The sequence below is a fragment of the Eurytemora carolleeae genome, unplaced genomic scaffold (genome assembly GCF_000591075.1).
Source record: "Eurytemora carolleeae unplaced genomic scaffold, Eaff_2.0 scaffold352, whole genome shotgun sequence".
Lineage (NCBI taxonomy): Eukaryota > Metazoa > Arthropoda > Copepoda > Calanoida > Temoridae > Eurytemora > Eurytemora carolleeae.
The window spans coordinates 172,129-184,518 of NW_019396295.1; the positions used below are offsets into that span (position 1 = coordinate 172,129).

The 12,390-nt window shown below is 31.2% G+C and overlaps 1 protein-coding gene and 1 long non-coding RNA gene across 3 annotated transcripts in view; both read left to right on the forward strand.

Annotated features, from left to right (window-relative positions):
* Window positions 1-10,122, forward strand: part of LOC111700386 (phosphatidylinositol 4,5-bisphosphate 3-kinase catalytic subunit alpha isoform) — a 44,085-nt gene extending 33,963 nt beyond the window's left edge. Inside the window, exons 30-42 of the mRNA XM_023471272.1 lie at window positions 225-310; window positions 965-1,023; window positions 2,213-2,281; window positions 2,702-2,740; window positions 2,818-2,904; window positions 4,119-4,199; window positions 4,448-4,507; window positions 5,060-5,130; window positions 6,718-6,822; window positions 7,222-7,305; window positions 8,156-8,253; window positions 8,671-8,756; window positions 9,926-10,122. Coding sequence (XP_023327040.1) covers window positions 225-310; window positions 965-1,023; window positions 2,213-2,281; window positions 2,702-2,740; window positions 2,818-2,904; window positions 4,119-4,199; window positions 4,448-4,507; window positions 5,060-5,130; window positions 6,718-6,822; window positions 7,222-7,305; window positions 8,156-8,253; window positions 8,671-8,756; window positions 9,926-10,006 — 1,006 coding nt within the window. The 3' untranslated portion in view covers window positions 10,007-10,122. The remainder of the gene's footprint in view (window positions 1-224; window positions 311-964; window positions 1,024-2,212; window positions 2,282-2,701; window positions 2,741-2,817; window positions 2,905-4,118; window positions 4,200-4,447; window positions 4,508-5,059; window positions 5,131-6,717; window positions 6,823-7,221; window positions 7,306-8,155; window positions 8,254-8,670; window positions 8,757-9,925) is intronic.
* A 90-nt stretch (window positions 10,123-10,212) lies between these two features.
* LOC111700389 (uncharacterized) lies at window positions 10,213-10,960 on the forward strand. Of its 2 annotated transcripts, none has more exons than XR_002764984.1 (2): window positions 10,213-10,258; window positions 10,400-10,960. It is a non-coding gene; the product is annotated as an uncharacterized LOC111700389 (long non-coding RNA). The 2 variants fall into 2 exon arrangements; XR_002764983.1 differs by having other exon boundaries at window positions 10,219-10,258; window positions 10,382-10,960.
* The last annotated feature ends 1,430 nt before the right edge of the window (window positions 10,961-12,390 follow it).

Consider the following 12,390-nt stretch of genomic DNA (forward strand, 5'->3'; position numbering starts at 1 on the left):
CTTATAAAGTTTACATTTCATAATTTTTTTATATAGATATTTTTTTTAAATTAATATTTAATATTTAACTTGTTTTCATGGCTGGCGCTGGATTTTCGAACATTCCTGGAAAATATGAAACTGTCGTCTCCATTAAAAAAAATCCTCGAAACAGAAATGAATGTTTTCAAAAGTAACTTTCGAATCATATTAGGACTATATCTGAACAATATATTTATGTTAAGGTATCTGTATGAACAGATCTCGAAGATTGATTATATGGCAAGTTTACAGAATTTCAGATCTCCTCTTGAACACACGCTTTCACTAGGTCAGTTCTCAGTTGTTTTGTTGCATACTAATTTTGTTAGTTACTTGTTAGTTAGGTTGTTAGTTACTTGTAGTTGCGGAGTAGGGTATCCCAAAACGACCAAGTTGGGATATTTTTATGATGCAGACGGTATATCAGTATATCAGACGGTAAAAGTGGTCCAATCTCCAAAAAAATCCTGAATTTGTATGACTTAATGTCACTTCATTCCGATCTGCATCATACAAATATCCCAAATTGGTCGGTTATGGGGTACCCTATTGCGGAGGGCCTTATGGTCCATATTGCACATATCGGCGGGATTACCTATGATTATGCATAATCCATTTTGTAGTTTTTTAGAAGCAACATTCGCAAAAATAAAAAAGCTGAAAAATGGTACTTTGTCTGTAGGTTGATCGTTGATAATAATTATAAGAATATTCAAAGAAACATTTTAAAAGCTTAAACAGAAAAGCAATATATAAAAGTAGCTTATATAAGAATGGAAATTGTGTTATTTATATTGAAAATCAGAATAATGCTCGGAAACTGTAAATAAAGCCAGATTTTAAGACATAATATTCATGAACTATTTTTATTAAGTAGTACATCATCCTGAGCTCTTTCTTCTTTAAATAAACTATTATAGCAAAAAGTACATTTTTTTGGCAGGTCAACTTGAGATAAATAGGTGCCGAGTAATGGACAGTGCTAAGAAACCCTTGTGGCTGGTAAGAATATTTATAATACTAACTTTTCGGGGGGCTCATCAACTTAACATACTTTCTTTAGACCTCAACCAATAAATAAATATATCAAAAACACAATCTTTTTTATTTTCTGAGCACACAATCTTTTTTATTTTCTTATATAAATTGAAGAATTTTCGGCGTTTCAGAAATGAGATAAAAAATACATAATTACAGAAAAAAGAAAAGAAAAAAATTCTGTGACTTAATCTCAAAAAATATATATAAACTGGGAAAGCCAAGGTTTAAAACTTTCTTAGTTATAAACTGACCCAGATTTCAGACAAAAAAAAATAATATCCTTAGGCCCATTTTTTTTTAATTGAAAAAGTTACATTCTTTAGATTGGAGATTAAAAAATACATTTACAGATTAAATAAGATTATCGTTTTTTCTTTCTAAATCTTAAAAAATATAAAAACTGGGAAAGCTAAGGTTTGTAATTTCCTAGTTATAAACTGACCGAGACCCCAGAAAGAAAAAATTTAATAAGCGCAATCGTTTTTCTTTACAGACAAAAAAAAGACGTTTCTGCCTTCGTTAGAAATGAGATACATTTTACATTTACGGACTAAGAAAAAACAATCTTTTCTGTTTCTAAATCTCAAAGAATATATATAAACTGGGAAAGCCAAGGTTTAAACTTTCACAGTTATAAACTGACCGATACCCCAGACAAAATTAAATAATATCATAAGGCCAATTTTTTTTTTTTATTGAAAAAGTTGTTACTTTCTTTAGATCGGAGATATTAAAATACATTTACAGATTAAATAAGATCATCTTTTCTGTTTCTAAATCTCAAAAAAAAAAAAAAACTGGGAAAGCCAAGGTTTGAAATTTCCTAGTTATAAACTGAACGAGACCCCAGACAAAACAAAAATAAATTCAATATGCGCAATCGTGTTTCTTTACAGACAAAAATAAGACGTCCCCCGCCTTCGTTAGAAATGAGATACATTTTACGTTTACAGACTAAGAAAAAACAATCTTTTCTGTGACTTAATCTCAAAGAATATATACAAACTGGGAAAGCCAAGGTTTTAAACTTTCATAGTTATAAACTGACCGAGACCCCAGACATTCATATGTTTAAATGGCAAAAAGTTTTAAGATATTTTCAATAATCAATACTTTTGTTAATTATTAATTAACAAATGGATTAACTAAGGTGTGGAAGAACCCAGATCCCCTGTCTGATAAGATAAAAGGATACGAGCTCAACAGTATCATATTTAAGGAAAATATCAATTTTATTTTATCAACGTCTTCCCTCTTTTACTTTCCCTTTTAATCCTTTGCATTTTTTTAATCCTTAATTAAATCAATAAATATATCAATTTAACCAAATAAAAGAAATCCTGTTTTTATTTCCGTTTTCTTTCTCGTTTGATTTTATTAATTCAATGATAATTTAAAATTCTGAACAAATGAAATGATTACTCAACCCTCTCAAACTGATGTTTCTAATCCCTATATCTTCGTAACTTTGGATGTGTGAACAATTGATATTTCAAAGCTTTGACTGTTTCATAATTCATAATTTGAAATATCAAAGGTTTCATCAGGTTACAAAGATAGGGATTAGAAAATTTAAGTTTTATTCGAGTTCAATTTCTTTAAGATTTAACGCAATTGTTTTATTGATATATTGACTTAGAACGGAGATGATTTGAGGCAGGATATGCTGACCCTTCAGGTGACAAAAATCGACATTTTTTCAGACTTAATCAATAATTTTTATTGAAATTTTTGTTCAATGTTTGGTTTGTTTAGGTTATCCGTATAATGGACAGTATATGGAACCGTGAAGGTCTGAATCTAAGGATGATGCCGTATGCTTGTCTTGCTACAGGGTCGCAGGTTAACATTCTCACAATTAACATCATCATTGCTTGTGGTGTTTTATAGAAACTAGGCTCTATCTACTATTTCAATTGTGAACATAAAATGATTTCGTGGATTTTCAAAATTTTCAAAAAAATTGAAAATCTAATTTCGTTGGAGGCAAATTTTTGAATATTTGATCATCCATAAATCTTCCCTTGGGTCACATGAGGTCCCACAAAAAAATTTGGCCCGATCGGTTCAGTCGTTTTGGCATATATTAGATACAAACAGACAGACAAACACCCAGACAAGACAAGTATATATAGATGGGTTTATATGATCTCAAGTACAATTACTGAATACTGAATACTGACGACACTTATTTTTTATTATTTCCCAAAAAGACTCCGAATTTTGTTTTGTTCTACATCTTCACTAACTTAAAATAATGATTTGAGCTAGTTAATGCTTTCATTAAAAGAATCAGAGAGATATCTTTTTAACTCATTTTTGAATGACGAGTAGTACTAACGTATTCCATGTTATATGGAAGCGTAAAGCTAGGAAAGGAATGTAGGTTCTTTTTTTTAAAAGAAATATCTTTGAAAGTATTTAATGATAGTTTATTTTAGTTTCCCCCAATACTGATTTTATATCTAGAAATATAAATATCTAGATCGGGAATATAAATTTTGTTCTTAAATATTTTTATACCAGGGACGGAACTTAATGAATTGGAGAAGTCGCTGAACTTCATACTGCCGCTTCAAATCACCGATTCAAATCCTCAAGAATCTTTAACTTTTAATTCAGGATTTGAACCGGCGGAAGGTAGTTCAGCAACCTCTATCCAATTCATCAAATTCCATCCCAGTAAAAAATATAATGAATGTTTAATCTATATAAAAATTTAGCTTGCCTGGGTGTCTGTTTGTTTGTTAGTTTATATCCAATAAACGTCAAAACAGCTGGACCGTTCGGACCCGAATTTTATGTGGGACCTCACGTGACCCCTGGGAACGTTTATGAATGATCAAAATTTCAAAAATGTGTGTTCAAAAGTTTTTTATCTTTGTAAAATTTTGAAAATGCGCGAAAAAAATAATAAGAAATCCGCAAACTTTTTTTGTGTTATACTGTACAATGAGAAGATGATCACAGAGAAAGCCACAATTAAAAGTTGAAATAAAAGATGGGCGCGAAGCTCCCTAAAAGCCTAGTTATATAATATTTGTTACTATCTATAGGTTGGTATGATAGAGGTAGTAAGGAACGCTGTAACAGTTTATCAGATACAACGACTAGGAGGGAAATTCGCAGCAATTCAGGTTAAATATTTTTTTCAGACTTGCTAAACACTTCTTGTTCCTAGTTTGTAGAAGTTTTTGATGAATTGAATTGCGAAGTTTTTTCTTCTCACTCTGTTAAAAGATAAAAATTTAGAATTCGTAGATTTTCCCAAAACCTATAGGTTGACTGTCATTACATATTCTTGGGAGATTTCTATTCTCTTTGAATAAACGTATTTTTTAAACAGTTAAAAAAAAAGATTGTAAAATATTATTTGCTTGATTAGGTTGATAACACCCAGCTGTTTAAATGGATTCGGGAGAAGAATAAAACCTTGCTTGAACAGGTTGGTATCTTACAATCCTAGGATTTGGTATCTTACAATCCTAGGATTTGGTATCTTACAATTCTATGAGTTTTTTCTTGTTTTTGATTATTATTTCTTAGTTTACGAAATCTTTTAATTAATTATTTTCTCTAGCGACACAGTCTATAATTTGATTATTTGATCAGACGACATAAACTATAAAATTAATTATTTGATCAGAGCTGAAAACTTTTGTGTTGGATATCCTTAATTCCGATCGGTTAACTCTTCTGGAGTTTAAATTCATGTGGAGAACAAGCAATATTTAAACTGGATATTAATTATTCGACGGGATATCTGGATATTTCATTCTAAAGTTTTCAGCTCAAACGACATAAACTATAAAATTAATTATTTGATTAGACGACATAAACTATAAAATTAATTATTTGATTAGACGACATAAACTATAAAATTAATTATTTGATCAGACGACATAAACTATAAAATTAATTATTTGATCAGACGACATAAACTATAAAATTAATTATTTGATTAGACGACATAAACTATAAATAATTTGTTGATCAGGCGATCGAGACTTTTACTTCCTCCTGCGCTGGATATTGTGTCGCCACGTTTATTCTCGGGATCGGAGACAGGTAAAAAACAGGCATTTGCCTTTTTATGTTGCGCGCGCATGCCCCGTAAATTCCAAAACAAAGAGAGGGGGATTGAATTTTGTAGATCCAGAAAAATAATATCTGTGGGATGCCTGCGTAGAGACTGGCAGCTGGTGGGGTCTTAAATGTAAGACTTATTGCCGCAGCGCTCGGCCCCCTAGCCTGTCCTAGCCGCAGCGCTCGGCCCAGAAAGTTTCATAACTTAACCTAACCCGTGGCTGCAGCGCTCGGCCCCCTAGCCTGTCCTAGCCGCAGCGCTCGGCCCAGAAAGTGTCTTAACCTAACCTAATCCTAAATAAATACTAATTTCTGGATCTTCAAAATTCAATCCCCTCTCTCTGTTTTGGAATTTTACGGGGCATGGGCGCGCAACATAAAATGGCAAATGCCAAAAAACAGCAATACCAATGTTAGCCAGAGGTCGCAACTTTTGTAGTCTTAATCCGCTCAGAGAGCAACAAATCGTATCTTGTGTAGTCAGACGGGTTAATTAAATACTTTAAAATATCACTAAATGTCTGACTAATGAGGACCAACAACAAATTCTCTCGATTAATGAGTCGTCTGTTAATTAACGACTAAGTAATTATCGATACAAATTCTATTTCAAAAGTAGCATGTAAAAAGAAAAATCGTTGATTTTAAGACTAAACAATTAATTAATAAAAGAAAATGTACATTGTACAGTGTACAGTGTACACCAGATTTATATTTTAAGAAACTTTTCTTCAAACAAGATTTTCTTGTCTAGTACAGGGTGAGTCAAAAAAAAGTGTGATTTGCGGCGCCTGGTGCAAAAGTTTACCTTTTTTGTGCATCTCTCCTACAGGGCATTTTTTAAATATTTTTTGAAAGTTTGTAATTTTTTTGGTACTTCAATGGCCCAAAAAAAAATCAGCGAACTTTTTTTTATCTCTCAAAATCAAAAGATTAGAAAAGCAAAAATGTGTAAATAAATTGTTTCTATCGAAATCTAGACTTTTAAAAAGATTGAATCACAGAATCTCAGAAAATTGGCAAAATTGTAATAAGAAAATTCGCAATTTTCAGTTCTGGTATAATTTTTACGGAAAAATTATTTTTCTAAGGTTCTTAAGGTTTCAACTGAACAGCGTATATTTAATACTTTAGAATATAATAAGAAGAAAGGAACTTGAGAATTTAAATAACTTTTCCGTAAAAATTAGACCAGAACTGAAAATTGAGAATTTTCTTATTACAATTTTGTCAATTCTCTGGGATTCTGTGATTCAATCTTAATAATATTTTAGATTTAAAGAGAAATAATATGAATACATATTTTTGCTTTTCTGAACTTTTGATTTTGAGAGAAAAAAAAAATTCGCGGATTTTCCTTTGGGCCATTGGAGTACCAAAAAAAAATTACAAATTTTGAAAAACATTAAAAAAAAAACACCATACAGGAGAGTTTCACAAAAAAGGCACAATTTTGCACCAGGCGCCGCAAATCGTTTTTTTTGACTCACCCTGTATATAAAAATCATTAAATACGGACTTCTCTTGTTTATTTTTATATATAAAAACATCAAAGAAAATTTATTTCAGGCATCCGGACAACATTATGGTGACCGAGGAGGGTCAAATTTTCCACATTGACTTCGGCCATTTTCTCGGGCATTATAAGAAGAAATTTGGAATTAACAGGGAAAGGTGGATACTTTATCTTTACTTAACTAATTAACATTATCTTTAAACCTGCTTTTAGATGGAACTTGAATTAACATTATCTTTAAACCTGCTTTTAGATGGAACTTGAATTCTAAGCTCCTTAATTTTCTTTTTCAGCATTTTTTTAAAACAGTTTACCTTTAAAATTTAAAATTAGCAATGTACATTTTACTCATGCGATATTAGAAGATACTGAGCCCTATGTTTTTAATTTTAACTCGTTCCATTCAAATATTTCATAAATCATTTTGCCTTTTCAAGTCACATTTTATATGAAAAGTTTGCTTTGGTTGCAGATTAAGTGATGGTCTAACTTTTTTTGATATATTTATTAAGTGATTGATTGATTTATAGATATATTAATTGATTGATTGATGCTAGGGTACCGTTTGTCCTGCCTGAGGATTTTATCTATGTGATCAGCGGTGGAAAGGAGAACCCGAGGAAATCCAACGAGTTTGAGAAGTAATATAAACTTTACTATGACTATAATGGACTACTGACTATTGACTAATGACCAATGACCAATGACTAATGACTAATGACTAATGACTAATGACTTTTGAGTTTTGACTTTTGACTCTTAGACTATTGACTCTAGACCATGGACTCTAGACTATTGGCATTGACTATTAACTAATGACTATTGACTCGAGACTATTGACTGAAGACTATTGACTATTGACTATTGGCTATTGACTATTGACTATTGACTATTGACTATTGACTATTGACTCGAGACTATTGACTTTGACTCTAGACTATTGACTAATGACTTTTAGACTATTGACTCTAGACTATTGCAGGGTTGTATATTAGTTGTGAGACTCAAATTTTTGCCCCCTTTTTCAGAATCATATTCTTTCCCAAATCCACGACTTAAAAACAGATAAATTTTACAGAATTCTGAAGCCCACGCTTGGTGCCCTAGAAATGACTCTAGACTCTTGACTGTTGACTATTGACTATTGACTAATCACTTTTGACTATTGACAAATTGTTCTCCTTTTTAATAATTTTGCCCAAATTCGGGAATTAAAACCATTTTAAACATTACAGAACATGTACAGGAAAAAAATATTTTCCAAGAAAATATACAAAGTAGATTGTACAACCCTGAGATGAGAAAAGAAGTTGGTTGTCTAAAAACGGGAAGATACAACTTTTGTTCAGTCGAAAGATTGAAAGTTCAAAGTAACTCAACCCTTGCCTGTTTTATTGTATTTACAAATATTTTGAGTTAAAAATACGATGTTTTCGGGGAAAATATTTATGATTTCTTTTATAAAAAATTGATGTTATTATAATATTTTAGGTTCCAGGAGTTGTGTGGTTTAGCGTACATGGCTTTACGCAAACATGCAAACCTTCTCATTACACTTTTCACCATGATGCTCCCAACTGGAATTACAGGTTAGATTTATGATCAAATATGTTTTCAGGTATGTATTGTTACACAAAAAAAGCAAAAAATAAAAATGAATTTACAAATGATTTTACACAAATTCTAGATATGTTGTAAAACGATAGTTTATGGTGAAAGGTTTTATTTATCCTAAATTTATTTTATCTATTATTAATTTATATTCTTTATTAATTATTATAACAGACACTATTTTTTAAGGGAAAATTAAAAAAATCTAATCTTTAATTTTCGTTTTTTTTCAAAAAATACCAATTTAAAAAAAAAATAGTTTGTGTGGAATAAAATTTTCTTGAAAACATCTTTCCTTGTTCTTTCCTTTGACTGGATCCATACAATTACATACAAATATATTATTTATTCGTCCATTTTTTCATCCCAAGATGCTAAACTGTTGAATATTATAGAACTGCAGAATATCAGTGATGTTGAATATCTACGGAAGACTCTGTCAGTTGAAAAATCAGACGAGGAAGCTCTTCAATATTTCCAGGTTAGACAACTTCTTACACATTTTATTTTCTTGAAAATCACCCCCCCTCCCCCTTTAACTTTTTTTGAAAAGCCAGTTTTTAGGTTCTCCTGATCCTGACCTATAGGGAACTGTTTCACAAACCTACCCATTGTTTTCAGTACTTTACAACTAGCCATTTTAGGGGTTACAGGCTCCCCTGTTGGTTCAAAAAGTGATTTTATGGTCTTATGGGGGTTCATTGTCATTTACCTTTTTGAGTTTGAGGATATGGCAACCTTTCGCACTTTTAAACTCCCCTTCAGGATACCTTTTCTGTTCCTCAACACCTACATTTAATATCCTTGAATTGTACGCTGGTCGGTGGTCCAGCAATAAGGTTTTTTTAATCCATTGATATCCCTGACCCAGATAAACTTGTTTTCACAAGTGGTTAGAGTGTTTTCTTTCCCATTTCTATGAAAAAAGATTACTTGCATAATTCTGTGGTACTGCAGTAAAAACAACATAAATAATAAAAAATAGTATTAATTCCTTTCTAACCTCTAAACCAAAACAGTTTCAGCTAAACAACGGTAAACTCAAGTACAATATTAGTTGACACATTTTTTGGAACGCACTGTAGGGAGTAGGTAACTACGGAAGGGACATGGACAGTATGGAAGGGAAGTTAAAGGGGAAGGTATGGTGAAGGTAGGGTAGTTGGGGAAGGGGAAGGTAGAGAGTCAATGGAATGTTGAGAAAGAATAAAAAATTGGAATTATATACACCCCTGATAGATATTTTAAATGCACTGTCCTAGCTAAATAAATTTTACTAATAAGAAAAATTAAGAAATTTCCCCGTCGGTAGAAAAACGACGTGAATTATTTTGTTTTACGTCATTTACAAGTATTAATTGTTATTAGCATTAAAAGTAACTTTTAATATACACGATAAGAAGGATAATCATTCTTTGTTTTGGAAAATTTACATTTGTACAGCTCTGTAACAAGAATAAGCATTAACTATCAATGGAATGCTAAGAGAACGAAGACCAACAAAATATTATATGTTTTGACTTTTTAAAACAAAAAAGTTAAAATGCGAGTGTATGATTTTAATCATTCCCTTTTTGCATCTTTTGAAAACAATTTGTGAAACCCTATTATTTGATTATGCTTATATTGATGCTCAAACAATTTGTTTAGAATATCTTCAGTGAAGCTCATGGTGGAAGCTGGAAAACTAAACTAGATTGGTTCTTTCACGCTAGCAAACATGGAGTCTGAATAATACAAAGTGAAAGAGGATAATCATAGAAGTTCATCATTCAAGGAGAGTCGAGCAACTTTTCTTTACACTCAAATCAATCAAACTTAATTTAATGTTTTTTTATTATGCAAGGCAGTTTTATGTTTTGTATGCCATTATCTCTTATTGGTAGCTTTCAGATAGAGATAATCTCTCATTGCATATTGTTAGCTTTCAGTTAGAGATATTATCTGATCATATATACCATAAAGAGATCAATTTCCTTGCAAGTAAATTATTTCTTGTTGCCCGATTATATTATCTTCTCCTATCAAATGTAATACTTCATGGGCTGGTCCTTCGAATAGATTATTTTTGATTGGGAAGTATTGATCACAAATCATTTATCATAGATTTTTAAAATATAAAAGCTGATCTCTCATTGGTCATATTTTGCTAAACTTGATCAATAAGAACAAAGCCAGTTATCTTCTTTATTCTAAATAGTTGTTATTGATCCATGAGTAACATAACATGCTTATGATGATTCTAAAAAATTGTTAATTGAGAACTATTTTTATACACATTTCCAACATTCTCAATACCAATCTGTTTCAATGTTTTGGATTGAAATCCTGCTTTATATCAAACATTAAAAGATTTTCCAAAAAGTATGCTTTCTTCATCATTCTTTAACATGTTTCAATGAAAAACTGGTAATTATTGGACAATTAAGTGATATTTCGAGAATTTAAATTATAAATTGAAGAAAACCCTGAAATGAAAAATTGGGAATTGTTTTTAATGTTTTCAATTTGTAGGAAAAACTTTACACCCTGTTTTTGATCGAAAATGATTAATTTGTCTGAATTTATCTATATGAAACAGTACACCAATGTAAACAGCTGAAGTTGTACAGTGTACACTGTACAGCGTATAGCGGCCATTTTGTTAAATATCTTTTACAGAAAATACAAATCGATCGTTCTTAATTTTATTATTCATGTACTTGCAGCTAGATCTTTGATCCGTCAGTTCCAAAACTCCCTGCATCTAATTCAGAATTGAGGATTTTTTAGAAAATATTTATCCTCAAGTCTAAATGTACGTCAAGAATTCCAAAAGCTTCTCTTTGCCTAAAGTGGTTGGCAAACAGGGTGTCAAAAGAAGAATTAATGCACACGACATTTTTCAAGAACACATCTGGCATCTGGCAAATGAATTATTTAAGATTTTTAAAATGTTTTTTTGAAATTTTGAAATTTTAGTTCATATTTTTATTTTTATTACTAAAACTAATTATAATTATGTGTATTGCTTTTTCTATCCTACTTTTACGCCCGGTAGTTTACCACCATTATGCTCTAGGATGATCATTTTATGTATTTTATATGCAAGTTAAATCAGTGTACACGACTGGTTCTACGGGGGTACCTAAGTTTTGTACAGTGTACACTAGTGGTGCTACAGGGGTACCCAAGGTATGTACAGTGTACACCAATGGTTCTACGGGAGTACCTAAGGTATGTACACTGTACAGTGTACACCAGTGGTTCTACGGGCCACGGGGGTACCTAAAGTATGTTCACAAGTAGCTCTACTGGCAGGGTATATTTAATAAAAAAGAAGAAAAAAAATATGCGAGTTAAATAGTGTTTTTTTTCTGAGAAGTTTCTTCTGACTGATTACTTTGATCCAGATTCTTATTTAAAATAAAACTGTGATGTTAATGTATTGTAGTAACCCGTCTACGGGCCGATGATGAAGCTAGCTCTTAAGGTCGACTACAAAAGTAGAATATTTGCCAGAAAATAAAAAAAACCTTTTTTGACTGCAACCTTATTCAGTTCTTTTATATTCGAAATTCTGTGACATTCTTTCTTCGAATTGTATAACATAAAAAAAAAATAAGGCTGGGCCCATCTTCTATTTTAACTTTAATTTTGCTTTTTAATCGCTTTTTTTCGTTGATTTTAATAAATCTTATTTATTTAAGGCGAAATTTTTCATTTTTAACTAGTTTTAAACATTCCCTGGGATCAGTGAGGTCCCACAGAAATTTGGCCCCGATCGGTTCAGCCGTTTTACTGTGATAAAATATATGAAAAAAGATAAACGAATGTTTGAAAATTAAGTTAAATCATCATAATAATGTGTCCAGTTAAAAGTTATAAATTTGTTTGATATATATAGAAAAACTGAATACATTTCCTTAAAAAAAACAAGGTTTGGTAGATTTTCTTAAACTAATTTTTTGAACCGCAGAATAATTTACAAGCAGACAAGCAGTAGTTGTTCTATGCGTAATACACATACATAACCCCGAGGGAAGGGAAGTTCTGCCCCAAAATTGAACCATTGTTAACTCTGTGGTTGGCAGAGTTCAGAAAACCGGGGGAATTCCTCTTCTCTTTTCTGCAGA